This window comes from Natator depressus, chromosome 1 (genome assembly GCF_965152275.1).
Source record: "Natator depressus isolate rNatDep1 chromosome 1, rNatDep2.hap1, whole genome shotgun sequence".
NCBI lineage: Eukaryota > Metazoa > Chordata > Testudines > Cheloniidae > Natator > Natator depressus.
The window spans coordinates 336,788,496-336,804,534 of NC_134234.1; the positions used below are offsets into that span (position 1 = coordinate 336,788,496).

The window sequence follows — 16,039 nt, forward strand, 5'->3', positions numbered from 1 at the left end:
ACACAACTGCAATTTTCCACTGAGGGGTGTGAAACTTGGATTTTACTCATCTTCGCGAATAGCCGTCCGGCCAAGCCGTTTAGAATGGCCAATTCTTGAGGGTTTGTTCCAAGAGCAGTACAGTTGGGTAGGAAAAAAAATGGGTCATTTGACTCACATTAACAGGAAATTCCAAAAGCCTCCCCTTTCAAGATATTTGGAATACTGTGCACTGTTCGGTGAAGGCTACATGATCCTCAGGATTTGCACCTACAATGTGGTTTTCAAGCAGCAGAGTTTAAAAATTCTTCACACACGCTTGGGGCAAAACGTTTTTAAGGCAGCCTCCAAAATCCTTATTTATACTTCTACAGAAGAGCTTGCAAAAATGAAGGCTTAGTTTGCCACAAGCTGGGGTGTAAATCTACCGCTAGCCTGCCATGCCCGAAGTTCCCATTTGGATCCTGCTGCCGCACTACAGTTCCCAAGTGCCCTTTAATCTACTCTGCTTTGAAATGAGGTCGATTAACACACACCAGGGCACGGTTAGTACATGACCACACGCTCCACACTGCTTGCCCTGAACCAAGTACGCATTTAGACAATCCCTAATTGACCTATAAACCAAGGTGCTAAGAGCTAGATAGCGCCCAGTGAAGGCACTAGGCTCTGCAGGTGGGTGCATTTTGAGAAGCATGTCATCCAATGTGTGTTTGGTGTGATTTGAAGCCCTGTGTCTCCCTTGAAGTCAAGGGGTTTTGGATCACAAATTCTTTTCAGCAGCATAAATATTTCTAGTCTTATACGGCACATTATTATGTGGTCCTGCCTTGAGTGCAGGGGACTGGACTAGATGACTTCTCAAGGTCCCTTCCAGTCCTACACTTCTAGGATGCTCAGATTACTGTAGAATCTGAATGCCTTCCAGTTATGCATTAAGCAACTCGATTCATATCAGTCACGTGGGATTCATTCTCTCCCCCCTCTCCTGGGGGGGAGAATTGTGCATGCGATGGAACGTTTTGGTAGGGTGCACATGCTAATCTGTGTTTATGGCAGGCTGAAGAAGGGTGTCTTGCATTTGGAGCAGAAGGTGGCAAGGTTTGGGGCGGTCCTTAGGTCCTTCCTGAGGGAGTTTGTTCTCCAGATGTTAGACCGACCCTTGGGAAAGCTGTCTCCTGCCCAGATGAACTTTCCTGTTTAAATAAGGCTTTATTTTAGAGATCACTTTAGACACAGATTTTTGAAAAATCTGGCTTTAGAAAACCAGCTTTTCCCCACATCATTAACCCAACTGACTGCCCAGATTTTTAACGAGATTAACGTCTGGGCCAAGACAGGACAGTTCCAGTTCAGATATGGCAACGCAAAGCAAGCGGCAAGTCCCTGCGATTGAGAGTTTAGAAGGGGAGCCATCTCCTTTGTAACATCCACTTTTTGCAAAACATTAAGCCCAGGAATGCATTCCAAAGATGAAGCAACTTTAAGTCAAACTTTTATTACAATCCCTACAAAAGAGTAAAAACGTCAGATGCAGTGGAATGATCAGTCCAACCCCAAAGACATTTTTAAATATGTTTTACAAGTGAGCTATTTACGAGCAAGCTGTGCATGCAGAAAGCGTCACAGTGGAGTTAGTACAAAGTAAATCTTCCATCGTATAAAAAAGATCTAGTATTTTGACTTATGCTACCACCATCCTGACAAACTCTACAGCCAGCTGGCCAGCCAGAGACATCTCTCTCTACGGTCCTAGCCGTGATAGGATTAGGAGTGTCCAGTTTAGAGACAAATACAGGTACAGCCGGAGTTAATGGTGTATGAAGAGCCACCCATCACACTGGGCAGCAAGAATGCAGAAGGTACAGAAACGCCATCAGGAAAATAACTGCAAAGGGCAAATCTGGTTCGACACAGCATGTGATCTCCATTTAACTGTGCAATAAACTAGCATTCCCACCCCAACTTCCAACATCAGATCAAAGTCCAGTTTTCTAAAATAGTCTCTACTGCTGGTTTCTTGGTTGGCACTCTCTCCATTTGGCTCAGTTTGATGTTGCTGTTAAAGTACCCCTTGATAGCCTGGCTGTGTGGCTTTCTGGCTGGTTCCTTGGAGTCCTGAGATGTCTTGGTCACTTTCAGACTGATCAAAATCCAAGTCAGGACAGAGCAACACCTAAAGGAAGAACAAGAACAATTCAACTCTCGACAGAGACTTATTGCTCAGTGACTAAAGAGTCTGTTTGGCTGGAGATCTCATACCTCTTCATGCCTTTTAACTGGACATACCATAGGTAACATCTCCCAGAACAGCACTGCTCTGAAGGATAAAGATAGGTCAGTGAGCAATCAACAAAGCTACCCTAAGTTTAATACAGGAGTTGGCCAAGATGCCTATTCCTCCGCAATCAAGTGACAGACTCAGCAAAATCTAAACTCAAACCCTCCTCAACCAAAACTTTCTTATTACAGAGCGAGGCATTTAGTTACCCCAGCGGGTAGGTGTGTGCAGGGCATCCCATGCTGTTTGCAGCTTGAATAGATGAGTGTTCAAAATCAAGTGAAATCAGATCAGCTGAACAGCAGAAGTCGGATCTGTCAGCTCGCCAGCTGGCTGGCTAAGTGGTTTCTGCTATGCATTATGCCCACCTATGTTAAACTATATTTTATTGTACCCTATCCTCCCTCCCTTGGTTTGCTCAGTCATTTCCCCAACCCACTGTAAAGATCTTGTCTTTAGACTGTAAACTCTTTGAAGCAAAGAAATGTTCTTCACTCTGTTTGTACAGTGCCTAGCACAGTGCCTAGCACAGTGGAGTAAAGGCCTCTAGGTGCTATTGCAATATATTTATGATATATATATCATTCTTTAAAACAGAAAATCAAAGGTAAACAACGTTTATTCAGGGACATACAAGAAAAATGGACTCTACCACCATTAATTCAACGAAGTACAGGAAAATTACAGACGAGCCTGCTTTCTTCTGATCAGCAGACACAAAATCTCATTGGCCTGCCATTGTTGTCTTCCGCACTGGCCAAAGTCACGTATGTTGAGTTACTTAATTAAACCACTAAAATGCAGCCACCTCTGGAGTAGGCTACAACTTTTCAACAGCATCCAGCAACAGTTAAGGGTAGAAGAGAAGGCAAATATTTCAATCAGTTGAGTTTAAGCAGACGACGTAGCTAAACCCCTACGGAAATATGGCTAGGGCTCGGTCGATTCCTGGATATAGCGTGTACATCTGAGATTCTGACAGCTTCAGTTTTACTTCTCTAAAAGACAGCCCCTCCAGTGGCACAGTCCAGCCCACGCTGCACAAGTTGAGAGTTGGCTCAGTGAGACGAGTACCAGCTCCTAAAACACAGCTTCCTGCATCACCTTAATGGAGCTCTCCTATGTAAGTGTTGATCTGGCCTGCCCTGCTCAGCTTGAGAGATCTAACAATATCACAGCCTGAATTTTTATACGGGTTATTAATCATGTCATCTGGATCTCTGGACTGTTTCCTGACACAGTGCATTAGGGATGCAGTATAAAATGTGCTGGCTTTATGAAATGCCCATATCAAGGGAGAATTTGCTCATGCTTTGTTTGGCCAGAGTGTTTTAAATGCAAAAGACAAAAAACTGGCAGAGGACAGACTATTAAGAAGGCCTCGTCCCCGGTCCTGGACCTGGATATCATGGGGGACATAAATTGCATGATCCCGGTGCACTGTCATAACAAAGGAACACGTCTTTCATTCGTTACCATTTAGGCGGCACGGTGGGGCCAGTAACCACAGCAACAGGAGGGCTAAACAGGGAAAACAAACTGCTGCAATGAATCAACATTTTCAAAGGGATTAGAGAGGCCCACACAGTCCAGCCCGATCCACACATTTTATGACGTCTCCAGCAATCCACAGAAAATCCAGCAATGTTTAAGAGATGCTGTCAGGTCACACTTGGCTTTTACAACACACTGAGACCAGTGGAAAGTAAAAGGGAAATGGCTTGTTATTCACGTGCTATTTGTAACCAAGACATTGGTCCCTCTTGGGGTATGTTACACAGCTAAAGCTGTTCCTGGGAATTAGTTTGATAGGCTAGCGCAGGGATCGGCAACCTTTGGCACGTGGCCCGCCAGGGAAATCCGGCGGCGGGCCGGGCCGGTTTGTTTCCCTGCAGCGTCCGCAGGTTCAGCCGATCGCAGCTCCCACTAATGGCGGTTCCCCGTTCCAGGCCGTGAGGGCTGTGGGAAGTGGCGGCCAGCACATCCCTCGGCCCGTGCTGCTTCCCGCAGCCCCCATTGGCCTGGAACAGGGAACTGAGGCCAGTGGGAGCTGCGATCGGCCGAACCTGCTGATGCTGCAGGTAAATAAACCGGCCCACCTGCCAGCGGATTTCCCTGATGGGCCGTGTGCCAAAGGTTGCCGATCCCTGGGCTGGTGTGTAATATAATGGCGGAAACAGCACAGGGTGGGCTTGGAGTGGGCTAGCAAGGTGGGTATATACCCAGGGTCTGGCCCACTCTGCTCCATTTCCCCTGCTATTGTCATCTGCCCTAGCTGGATTCAAGCTGGCTCGCTCAGGCTAACCTGTGCAAGCTTCTGTTGTGTAGACAAACCCTTAAAGAGAGGTGATACTTCAACACAAGCTTGTCCTTGACAGTTGCATTGGTTGTGTTACAGCAGTGGTGAGGGGCCCCACCGTGCTAAGTGCTGGTAAGACAAACAAAGGGTCAGAATTTCTGCTCCAAAGAGCTTTCAGTCTAGACAGTAGAGGCACCAAGCCCTACCAAGTCAGTGGCAAAGCTGGGAACAGCACCATGGTTTCCCAACTCCTCAGTCACCGTGCCATCCTGGTCTTGTACCCCAATGATTCACCAATGTTCTCATGTCTACTCTTACAGTCTGGGCTTGCTTAGTGTGTGCCTCTTTATACTCAAGTGCCAGATAGTTGAGAAGGAAATGAACCCCCCCCCATAAGTGTTCATTCATTTGACTGCTTTCATTCCCTCCCCCCCACAACACAGTTAAATGCTTCTTTTGCATTGTAATTTTAAAAACACCTCTGAGCTACATCCTGCACAGAACACACGTCTCATCAGCTGGATCTGTTGTTTCAGTGTTCCATTTGAGTGCCAATATTTACACAATAGATATGCCCAGGGTAATTTACATATTCTGATACAGGCCTCAAGTCAGAAGCAAGAGACAACTGATTTGTTGATGTTTAAAACTCTGCCATTTCACCTAGTCCAACCTCAAGAGCACCGGGTCACAGATGCAGGCATACTCTGCCAGTCTATTTTGTTGTAGACAGCAGGGTGGATAATGACAGCTGCAGTAACCCTGAACTCAGATTCTTCATATAATTGATCTATCACAAGGATAGAGCATGCAGAAAGAAATGAGCGTGACATGCAGTCATATCCGGTAAGAAGAAGAAAGCTGATAAATCCATTTCGCCCCAAGAGATAGGTGGAATCAGAGCTACTTTAGAACCTGCTCATCTCTAATGTTACAATGCTTTAGACAACACAAAAACTTAGTCTGTTTTAAGAAGTCAAAGTGAATTTTGTGCTTATGAAAGATCGGCCACTCATTCCCCACTCCTCACCCAATGACATACCTCAGCTCTGATCTGAAATACGGCATGCTATGTTAATCAGTGTCTCATTTAAGTGTCTGCCAATTGTGCCGATTTATGTACCCAGTTAAGAAAGGCTGGTGCATTAGAACTAATGGCACAGCTTCCCCACTCCAACCCCAAAGTAACCAGTGCACGTCATCGGGACGATAAGGGTCCTTGCTAGTAGCGGTCACAAAGACAACCTGAAAATGTGAAAATAAGGACAGACAAACGTGTATTCCTGATTTTTAAATCTGCTTTCTGCCACGGGGAAAAGCCACAGACCCAGAGAGATCAAAGGAAACATTAAGGGCTTTGAAAATGCTACTGGTTTTCACGGAGTGGAGAAGAGAATGATGCCATTGACATGGTCTGTGGTTTACTGTCACAACAGACTCCAGCAGAGGCAGGAGAACAAGGAGCCTTAATTTCAGCCTGCATTTACTCAGCTCTTGTGCAATGAAGGTGACCATATTGTCCAAAGGGAGAACGGGACACCCCCAGCCACTTGCCCAAGCTCCCCCCGCAGCAGGGGGCCTTTGCCCGGTCACTGGAAACCTGCCAGCCCTGCACATGCTGGAACACTGCCTCGCCCCCAGCCCAGCCCTGCCTCCCCCGAGCGGGGCTGGCATCTCTACTCGCCCCTCCCCGCAGTACGTTCCTCCGCACTGCATCCCACTGTTTTGGCAAAAGAGGCCATTTGTCCAGTTGATCAAGTCGGCAAGAGCAAACGGGAAAAATGTCCACTTTTGCAAAAAAAAAAAAAAAAAAAGAGGCAGGATGGCCAGGACAGGGCTTTAAAAAGGGATTGTCCCAGCCAAAACAGGACATAGGGTCACCCTATCCTCAACTCAACGTGTAACGATTCAGGCAAACATTAGTGCAGATCAGACTGGAAGTCAGATGGGAACGGAGAGAACTGCACAAGGGGCGATGGGAAAAAGCCTGTCCTGGAAGCTAGATTTGGGGTTTAAGACTAGCCCGGAAGGAAAATTTTAATAGATCCCCATTGAGAGGATGAAAAATCCCCCTGTAAGTGCTAGTTTTGGCCTAAGCCACAGCCCTCGCTCCACCTTACGCAAAGCCCTATGTCACCTCCCTTCACATCTATAGCTCAAGAGTGAGAAAGCGGGCCCCACCTTAAAAGCCCATACACACATGAGATGGAAGATCGGGCTCTGGGCTGGCCAGCTACTCACTGTCCCCCATCAAACAGTGGGATTTCATCTCTGCTAGGTACCTTCTCACAGCGTGGGGCATCCCAAGCAATAAAGCAGCCCTGTACAAAACAGCTGGTGCAGCCATAAGTAGTGCTGGTTTTAAGACTAGGTTAAAACTGGGACCCATTTTCTACTGCGAGCGCATTCCGAGCTCAGGTGAAAAGAATGAAACCCTTTATTGTGAAGATAGGTTGAAATCCAAGTAAGCTACGTGACGGGGAGTTGTCGGCGCCTGCTGCTAGACAGGCCTGATGAACTCTGATAAACTCCAGGCACTTTATCATGAGCAACCCCTGCCAAGCATAGAGACGCTTAGCACCTGAAAGGAGGGAGATTAATAACATAGCAGAGAGGGAGGAAATTCTCCTTATTGAACAATCAGGAGAGCAAATGAGTCAATTAATAGGGATGGATCTCAACCAAATCTCCATTTCCAGCCTTTGATTTTGGATTTCGGCCACACCACCTTTGTGGCCTGGGCAATTAGATTTGCCAGGTGGGTTGTCATTTTATCTACCATTTAAAAGGTGACTTGTGATATTGTTAGGACGTGGATATTGTTAGGATATTGAAAGGATGTGGACAAATTGTAGAGAGTCCAGCAGAGGGCAACTGAAATGATTAGGGGGCTGGGGCACATGACTTATGAGGAGAGGCTGAGGGAACTAGGATTATTTAGTCTGCAGAAGAGAAGAGTGAGGGGGGATTTGATAGCAGCCTTCAACTGACGGGGGGTTCCAAAGAGGATGGAGCTCGGCTGTTCTCAGTGGTGGCAGATGACAGAACAGGGAGCAATGGTCTCAAATTACCGTGGGGGAGGTCTAGGTTGGATATTAGGAAAGACTATTTCACTAGGAAGGTGGTGAAGCACCGGAATGGGTTACCCCTAGGAATCTCCATCCTTAGAGGTTTTTAAGGCCCAGCTTGACAAATCCCTGGCTGGGATGACTTAGTGGGGTTGATCCTGCTTTGAGCAGGGGGTTGAACTAGATGACCCCCTGAGGTCTCTTCCAATCCTAATCTTCTATGATTGTACAGATAGGCGGTCACATGGCAAGTGGCTGTATGGAAGTTTCATGGAGACCAAGAAAGAGGAGACAGAAGTCCCAGATTTTCTGTGAAGATTCCCACTTCTGTACTCTTCATCCCTGTGGGTTGAAAAACAGGAGCTCTGAGTTTGCAATGTGATATGGCCAATGCAATTATGGGTTGAAATTGGTGAGGCATAAGGACACAGAGCAGGAAGGCAACAATCCCCATATAAAGTTCCAGTAAGAGGACACTCCAAGTAGAGGGATGAACCACTCCCTGGCATAACTCCACTTCGCACCAGAGAGGATGGTCCAAGTCAAGCAACAAAAGTTATGATTCTTTCCTCACAAGAGGTGAAACTAAAAGTTTTGCTAAGTAACAACAAAGTGAGAGGAGGGGGAGGAGAGGGAGATGGTAAGTCAAATATTCAAAAGATACAATATTCAAATAATATTCAAATATACAATAAGATGGGAGATGCTAAGGGAAAGCTTCGGCTAAATATCAGAAAAAAGCCTTCCCAACAGGCAGGTCTATTAATGGAAGCCCATCATTTGGAACATTTAAAGCTAGACTGTCAGAACATTAGAAAAATGTGGTATAAAGAGAAATACTGCATTGGCAAGAAGATGGAGTAGAGAATCGTTGATCTTTCCTGACTTCTAGAGATTTGGATAGCAGTCTTCTTTATGGACTAACCTGACCTGAAACAGGTTGTTGTAAAGAGTTTTATGGTGTTCTGTTCATTCCTCAGCACGACAAGACAGATGGCAGGGTATATTTCCATATGCGACTGGCAACAACAGCAGTGTACTGGGTATTGAGTCCTGCTCTGTTCTATCCCAGACGGAATGGCTGCCGTACAGTTGTGTCTGCATATTTAAAAATATCCATGGGACACTCCGTGCTACAGACCTCCACTGTCTACGTGTACTGTTGTTGTTGATGCCACATGAAGGTGAAAGGGGATCTCGGAGGCTCCAATGTTTTGCTGTAAAATAAAGGATTAGTTGTGCTATTTGTGGGAGGGTTAAGATCAGGTCTCAGCTATGCACAGAAGTTAGTTTAAACACAACTTTAAACTGGTGCAACTTCTGTGTTTGGACATGGCTTCAAACTTACAAAAATGGGATAAGTAGCACCCGTGTCCGCCCATTATGAAAGACGTTACGAGTTACAGACATTGAATGTACCTCCACAGCCATCCCTGCTAAATGGGATTAGAGGAGATGGCACTCCTGAGTATCAACCACGACTACGAGGCCAAGATCATGCCATAACCAGAGAAGCGTTAATTGGGTCTGGCTGGTTAGAATTTAGAGTAATTAGCAGTTTTGCGCATGTGGGATCTGTACAGGCTTGTCTACAGTTTTTGGTACCGCTTTTAACTCTAGTGGTTAAACAAAACAAAAAAAGACACACACGGCACCCCTAACCAAGATAGTTAAACTGGTGCAAGAACTGTTCAGACACAGCCTCACCTGGCTGAACTTGCCTTTCAACTCCTATGAACTCTAAAAGGTGTCTGCTCTCAAGAACAGGCTCCCCATTGTTGGAAATCCCCGGAATGCAAGGTTCAGATGTTTTGGAACACACCATAGCTCAGAGAGCTCCCATTCAGAGAACGAGGCTGGCTTTGCTGCACCAGGATGTGCATGACTCATTTCTTGGCTGACCAGCTGTTAACATCTGTCTCTGCTTTGTTGGTCCCATAAGAGGAAGGAATCCACTAACGCCATATCGCCCTTTAGGAGTGGGAGCTTATCAGATACACAAGCTCTACAAGAATTCTGGCTTGAAGTTATGTAAACTGCATCAGTACCAATTAAGAACATTCTTACTTGCCACCTTGCAGTGTGTATTTCAGTGCAGAAGCCACAGCCGGGTAGTAATTGGTTTGGCAGTCCCACCTGCATGATGCAGAAACCAGTTACACTTACTAGAAGATGTGCTCTGACTAAAGCCATGAGGGAAGTAAACTTAACAGGTACTGGAGATGAAAGTTATTCTGTAAGCAGAATGTGAAATACCTTGTATTATTTCTGTTCCTCTTCTTCCCCCCTTTCTCAAGGAGTATTTAATTCCACCAAGCAGCAGCTATTTCAGAAGCTAGCCTGTAACTGCTGAACTCCTTTTCAGTCTAGTGGGTCTTGCCAATGAACAGCAGGAAATCAGAATTTGTACATGCAGCATTTTGAAAATAGGGGTGGGGAGAGGGAAGAACAGAATTAGATCCAGCTAGTTAGATTATGGCCTTTGCCCAAAACCCAAGCACAGACATGGATGTGACTTCTGTCCGGTGAACTCTGTTGTTCTCATTGTTTGTGTTAGCAAACAATGAGAACAAAATCTGCCTGTAACATAATGTTTTTTTCCTTTGGACTTAAAGCGTGAACATCCAACTAACCCAAATATATACTGAGGGTGACTCACACCAGAGTTAACTGGCAGTTTGCTTGCTGAGAAACAAAGACACCTGGCAAACTCTGATTCCCCCACAAGCACGTTTTCCTCCAAAATTCAACAAAAGACGAGACATTAGCAAGAAAAAAAATTCCTTCTGACTACAACTTTAAACATGTTAACTAGACGTGAGGGCCCCAACAGGTGTCGCTTCCGACTCCTTTGGAGTTCTGTTGATTCTCAATGGACTTCATACGACATTCGCTCGATTCACAAATTAAGAATGATTTTTCAAAGCATTAATTCAACCTGGAATCTGGAAAAATATCAAGCCACGCCCTGTCACGGCATTCAGCTGTCATTACTGATCAGGCTAGTCTGTTGATGGTGCATGAAGTAGACTAGAATCCAGCTTGGTTTTCCACAGCTGGAGTGATGTAGGAGTGGCTGAGTGTAATACATGTATGGTGTCAGCGGATAACACTGGTCGCGCCCAAGGACACCTACGGATCAGATACGGGATATTTACTGCTTTCAACAGAATTGTGCCTAGAGGGCCCAACTGCAATCAAGGCCCCATCATGCTAGGCCCCGTACAACCATCTAGGAGTCCTTGTCTAAACAGAGAAGACAGAGTGGGAAGGGAGCTGAAGAAGCAAAGTAACGTTCCAGGTTACAGCTTGGCAGTGGCAGAGTTCGGAATAGAAACCAGGTCTCCAACTCCCTGTCCACCAGCCCATGCTGCCTCTCAACACTGAGAGAGGTGATACCATTTTAAGTCCTTTCCAAACATAGCCATGCTCTAGAACTTTCCTAGGGTCTAGAAACAAGGGCCTGCCCTTCTAGAACTCTTGCCGCCTTTTCTCTCCTTGCATTTCTGGTGCAGAAGCTTTCATGCGCTCACCCACTCCCTAGCGTCAGAGAGCAGACCTGAGGGAGTCAGACACATCCAGTATCTCAAGACTTGTCCATGCTCGCTGGGAGAGCTGCTTCCATGGGGTGAAGTGGCTCAAGATTCGGTTAGTGCTCCCGTTTCTGCAACATTAACAAGGGAGCGCTCAAGGAGAATCCCGGTAAGACTATCCCCCTCCCCAAGGGGAAGGCAGGCACGGCCCTGTGACAGCTGGCTCTAAATTCAGATCACCTACCTCGTGTCATTGCTACCCACTGCAGTCACAATTAGCGGTGTTCATTTGACTTAGGATTGGCTGTCTGTGCACATCTGCCCACAGCACATTCTCTGGGCTTACCTGGGATTCTTCATTCCTCACGGGGTTTTCTATGGACCTGCTGCCTTCAAGGCTGTCCTTCTGCTTATATTTCCTCATGATCAAACTGTCCACGACCCAGAACATAACAGCCTTGGAGGGGAAAAAGGAAAACCATCAAGTTGTTCCAACAGCCCCGACTTTGGATGACCAATCTTTAGTGCAGCCTAAACTGCAAGGCGGTAGCAGCTCTAGGTAGGTGCTACAGCTTTAAAGCCTTACCGTGACCACCAACAGCTCACATACAACCTGATCCTACCAAGCAATTCGCGTCCTCGACCCCACTGACACAAATGGAGTAGAGGACACTCTGCAGTCTACAGGATTAGGCCCCCATGTCTGCAGGAGTTTGACCAAGTGTGTGTTTTGGGAGTTATTTTCTCTCCTCTGCATTGAAGCCTGGTCGGTTTGTCAGAGCAGGCGCTTGCTGGAGGACCCACTGGAAAAGAGATTAAACAGTAGATCAGGGCTGTACTGGGTCAGAGGGATTTCCCACCATGCTCTGCAGCTCTAAATGGCTGAAGCATGATGCATCCAGAGTCAAGGCTCACCCATTCAGCTTCCCAGGCTTCCCACATGCTGGGAAAGTTTGCTCTTGAGCCAAGCAGAAGTGGCAGCAGGGACAAACTATGGCCATTCTGGGCCCGGGGCAAATCCTGCATGGGGCTCCCATGGCCCCACCTCCCACGGGTGGCAGCAGGTTTCCAAGTGAAGATGAATGAGGTTGCTCACCCCCCTTGGAGGTACTGCCTCATGAGTCGGCAGAGTCAAAGGCACACACACTGTTTGTGTTTTCAAGCTTTCCCCACCACCTAGGAGACCAAACACAGCTCCTCTAAAAATGAAAGCCAAGTTTCTGAGCTCACCATGTGGCTGCAGGAGCGGGCATGTTATTTGGCGCAGAGAAGCCAGGACGTGCTTGGCGTTCGCAGTTACTAAACCACGACAGCATGCACGCCCAGGTGGATTCTGGCCACAGTGATTGTGGTGACAGATATTTAGGAGATTAAAACCCTCCTGTAGTTTCTGTATGCGAAACGAGTGCCCAACAGAAAGGCACCAGCTCGGCAGCTGTAGGTATGTGCAGGCTTTTCTCCACCTAGTTAGAAACTGCAGGGGACAGCAGCTTTCCAGGTGGTCTTCTGAAGGGGGAGAAATATTAGTTGCCTTGAGCTCTATTGACTCATGCATTTTGCAATCCTATTCAGATGAGCGTTGCAACGTCCTGCCTCACTGAATGCAACCTCCTCTTGTGCCAGTCTCACTCAGACCACACGACTCTCCACTCTGAATTTCCTCTTTGCCTTCCTCATCAAGTTCAAACAGCTTGTCTCTGCCTGGAAGGGTACTGCATGGCTCCTCTGTTGCCCTACTCTCTACTGGGAGGCAGCACGGCCTAGTGATAGAACACTGACCAGCACTCAGAAGACCTGGGTTCTAATCCCTGCTCTGCCACTAGATGGACTGCTGGGTGACCTTGGGCAAGTCACTTCCCCTCCCTGTGCCCAGTTTCGCCATGTCTAAAAAGTGGGGGTAATGATACGGACACCCTTTGAGATCTACTGATGAAGAGTGCTCTGTAAGAGCTAGGTATTACTGACTGCTTCTAACTGGCTGGCTGCACTTCTCCCAAGCCATCCTACTTCTGTTTTAGCGCCATCTTCCATTGCATCCCTTATGTTTGGGATTCTCCATCTCCTTGTGTGGGGCACCAGAGAATGCACCAACATGCTGGAGGTCAGGAGGAGCGGAAGAGCTCCCATTTTAACCACAGGGTCTTAGCCAAGTTGAGACACATCCCTAGGAAGGGAACTCTCCAGCAATAAATGTAGTTGTTCCTGGGATTTCTTCAAATCCCCTAGGAACTTAGAAGACAGTTTTCAGAGAAAAAGGAAAGGGAGAGAAGTGGGGGTGTAGCTGGATAGGACGGATGTATAGTCCGCCTTGAACTTCTTGCATCCTGAGTTGCGGTGGGTGGAAAGACTTTCCGAATGGAGCAGGACGTCATCTGCCATGGCATGTCGTGTCAGACTGCAGTGGGACATTCCATTTCACAGTTCAAAAAACATTCCTGGTCCCGTCAAAAATGGCCTAATCAAAAGGTTCAAAGCCTGTGAAGGCAGACACGGAAAGGATTTCCAGAGTGATGGTTTAGAGACGATCAACAGTTTGTGGGACAACAGAACATTTGGCTGGACTTCAAGCAAGTCCTATTTTAAAAGAACCTTCTGTAGCATGAGGGCTAATTTTATACAAGATCATCAGAACAAAGTTACCCTATATTTATTTCTAAGTATCTGAATTACCACTTCCTCCCTAAGGAGTTTTACATCAGACTGAGTGGAAGTTTTAGCCAAAAACCTCAATGGACTTTTTTGTTGATTCTTCCCAGTTTTGAAGGCTGTGAACCGTTTGGAAATCTATTTGGACAAAGAGGTTTGCAGACACAGGTCCCGATTCTGATAGCACCAGCCTCTCCCAATGGGTGGGATTCTTGTCTATTTGGTAGCATTTACACCCACAAAGCCTGGGCCTATTTGACTCTGGCTCATCGACCACAGAGTAGGGGGCATGCATCTTGCAGGACAGGGCCTGTTTTGGAGTTATCATTGGTATTTAACATGAGTGACATCACTAGAAAACTACCACTCAACTGTTATCTCTGCCTTTTTGAATCAAATTCCATACACGAGCCAGTTTGGCTATTCTTTAAGAGCATCATTAAAGAGGTGAATGGAAGGCCTGTTGGTTGATAAGGCCGGAGTTCAGAATTCAGTGCTTTTCATGACAGGATGCAACTAACAGCCGAGTTTTGGATGCCTGGGATGTCATGAATAATTGCAAGGGAAGCCCAGATCCTTCATTCATTTCTTGTCAGGTCCAATGGCGGAGGAGGTGATTTTTAAGTACATCAGGACAATCTGTCCAAGTGATCACTTAAGCAACAGACTTTTGTCTGTCTTAATGGATCATAGTGAAACTCTGGAGACCATATTTTGCTTTTTGATTCACTCATAGAACCCAAGTCACCTTATTGTCCTCACCTTCATCCTACCCTGTCCCAGCTCCACCTCTGTCATTTTCATCTTACAGTTTAAGTAGAGTCTTCCAGGCAGGGAATCTGCGTTTCAGAAAGTGCCATGCACATTGCATTAAGTACTTAAAAAAAAACCCCAAAGCAATCACCACCTTTCATCTTGGAAACCCTAAAACCACATCCCCGTGCATTCTATGTGCTGTATTCTAACAAAAATATGCAAAACCAGACAGAATTAATCATTAGCTATGGTAGAGATCTCAGTTTTGTGATGTTCGAGAGGCTTAATTTCAGCACTCCACAACTCGAATTCCTCCAAGTAACAGTGTTGATACAATTTACTAACTAGGAGACACTAGTGTCTCAGCAATAGGTGACTTCTGCGTAGGCTGAGACAGGCAGGGTGTCTAGTGGGTACGGCAATAGCTCGAGAATCCTGAGAGGGAGGTTCTATTCCCAGCTCTGCCAATGACCTGTTGTGTCACTTCTCTGCTTTGTTTTATTTCAAGAGAATAAGGACTGCGTGTACAGCACATCTCTGTTGGGACACCTAGGCCCAACAAACTCAGTGTTTTCAGAGGAGTCTTTGGCTTCACTTACGTTGACTGTAAAAGGCACAATGAACATGACCAGGACGAGCTCCAGCTGAGGATCTGGGATATAGTCCAGTAAAATCTCCTGAAGCTGCAAGGGAAACAAAAATTAAACAATGTTGTTAAAATACATCTTGGTTGCATGCTATTAACCATGAATTGCAGCGACCTTCCCACACTGGCAGATTCATGGCGGAGGCAGCTGCTGCCATTTTTACCCCGCCGCATAAGCTAGAAGAACACAAGCTATTCCACCCCACCCCAGACATTTCTGGCAGCCTGAGGCCAGGCAGATATTTATTCATTTATTAAAGTGCTGGTCTTCCACACTTTAACAGTGCATTATAATGACAGGCAGATTTTCCTTGGATTCTCTCAGCCTGGCTGCAGGACAAGCTTATGGGACACCAGCCTTGCATGAGGTGGCCTGTAAGACATCCAGAAGTGTGCTGCCAGCCTCCAGATTCCAGGTTCACATACCAAGAGTGGAGAAATCTATATCAGCGGTTCAAGTTTAGGAGTTCTCTACTACATGGATTCAGAATACTGGTTCCAACAGGAATGAAATATTGATGTGTCCCAACTTAATGTCTCCCACTTGTTCCATCTCTCTGGACACACACAGCTGCCGTCTACTGATAGTCTTTGTATCATGGCAGCAGCTAGTGGTCAGAACAGATCAGAGCCCTACTGTGCTAGGTGCTGTTCAAAAAATAACGAGACAGCCCTTCCCCTGAAGTAGTTTCAGTCTAAACGAGAGAAGAGAAAAGGAAGTATCATCTCCAATTCACAGATGAGTTAAGGAAACAGAGAGATTAAGTGACTCGCCCAAGGTTACAGAGTATATCTGTGGCAGGGCTGGGAATTGAACCCAGGTTCTCCAGA

The 16,039-nt window shown here is 46.4% G+C and overlaps 1 protein-coding gene across 1 annotated transcript in view; it reads right to left on the minus strand.

Moving 5' to 3' along the window:
- Window positions 1–1,493: 1,493 nt before the first annotated feature.
- The window catches only part of LOC141987482 (store-operated calcium entry regulator STIMATE-like), a 67,838-nt gene continuing 53,292 nt past the window's right edge, over window positions 1,494–16,039 (minus strand). Inside the window, exons 6-8 of the mRNA XM_074952848.1 lie at window positions 15,162–15,245; window positions 11,507–11,617; window positions 1,494–2,155 (exon numbers count right to left, since the gene is read on the minus strand). Coding sequence (XP_074808949.1) covers window positions 2,042–2,155; window positions 11,507–11,617; window positions 15,162–15,245 — 309 coding nt within the window. The 3' untranslated portion in view covers window positions 1,494–2,041. The remainder of the gene's footprint in view (window positions 2,156–11,506; window positions 11,618–15,161; window positions 15,246–16,039) is intronic.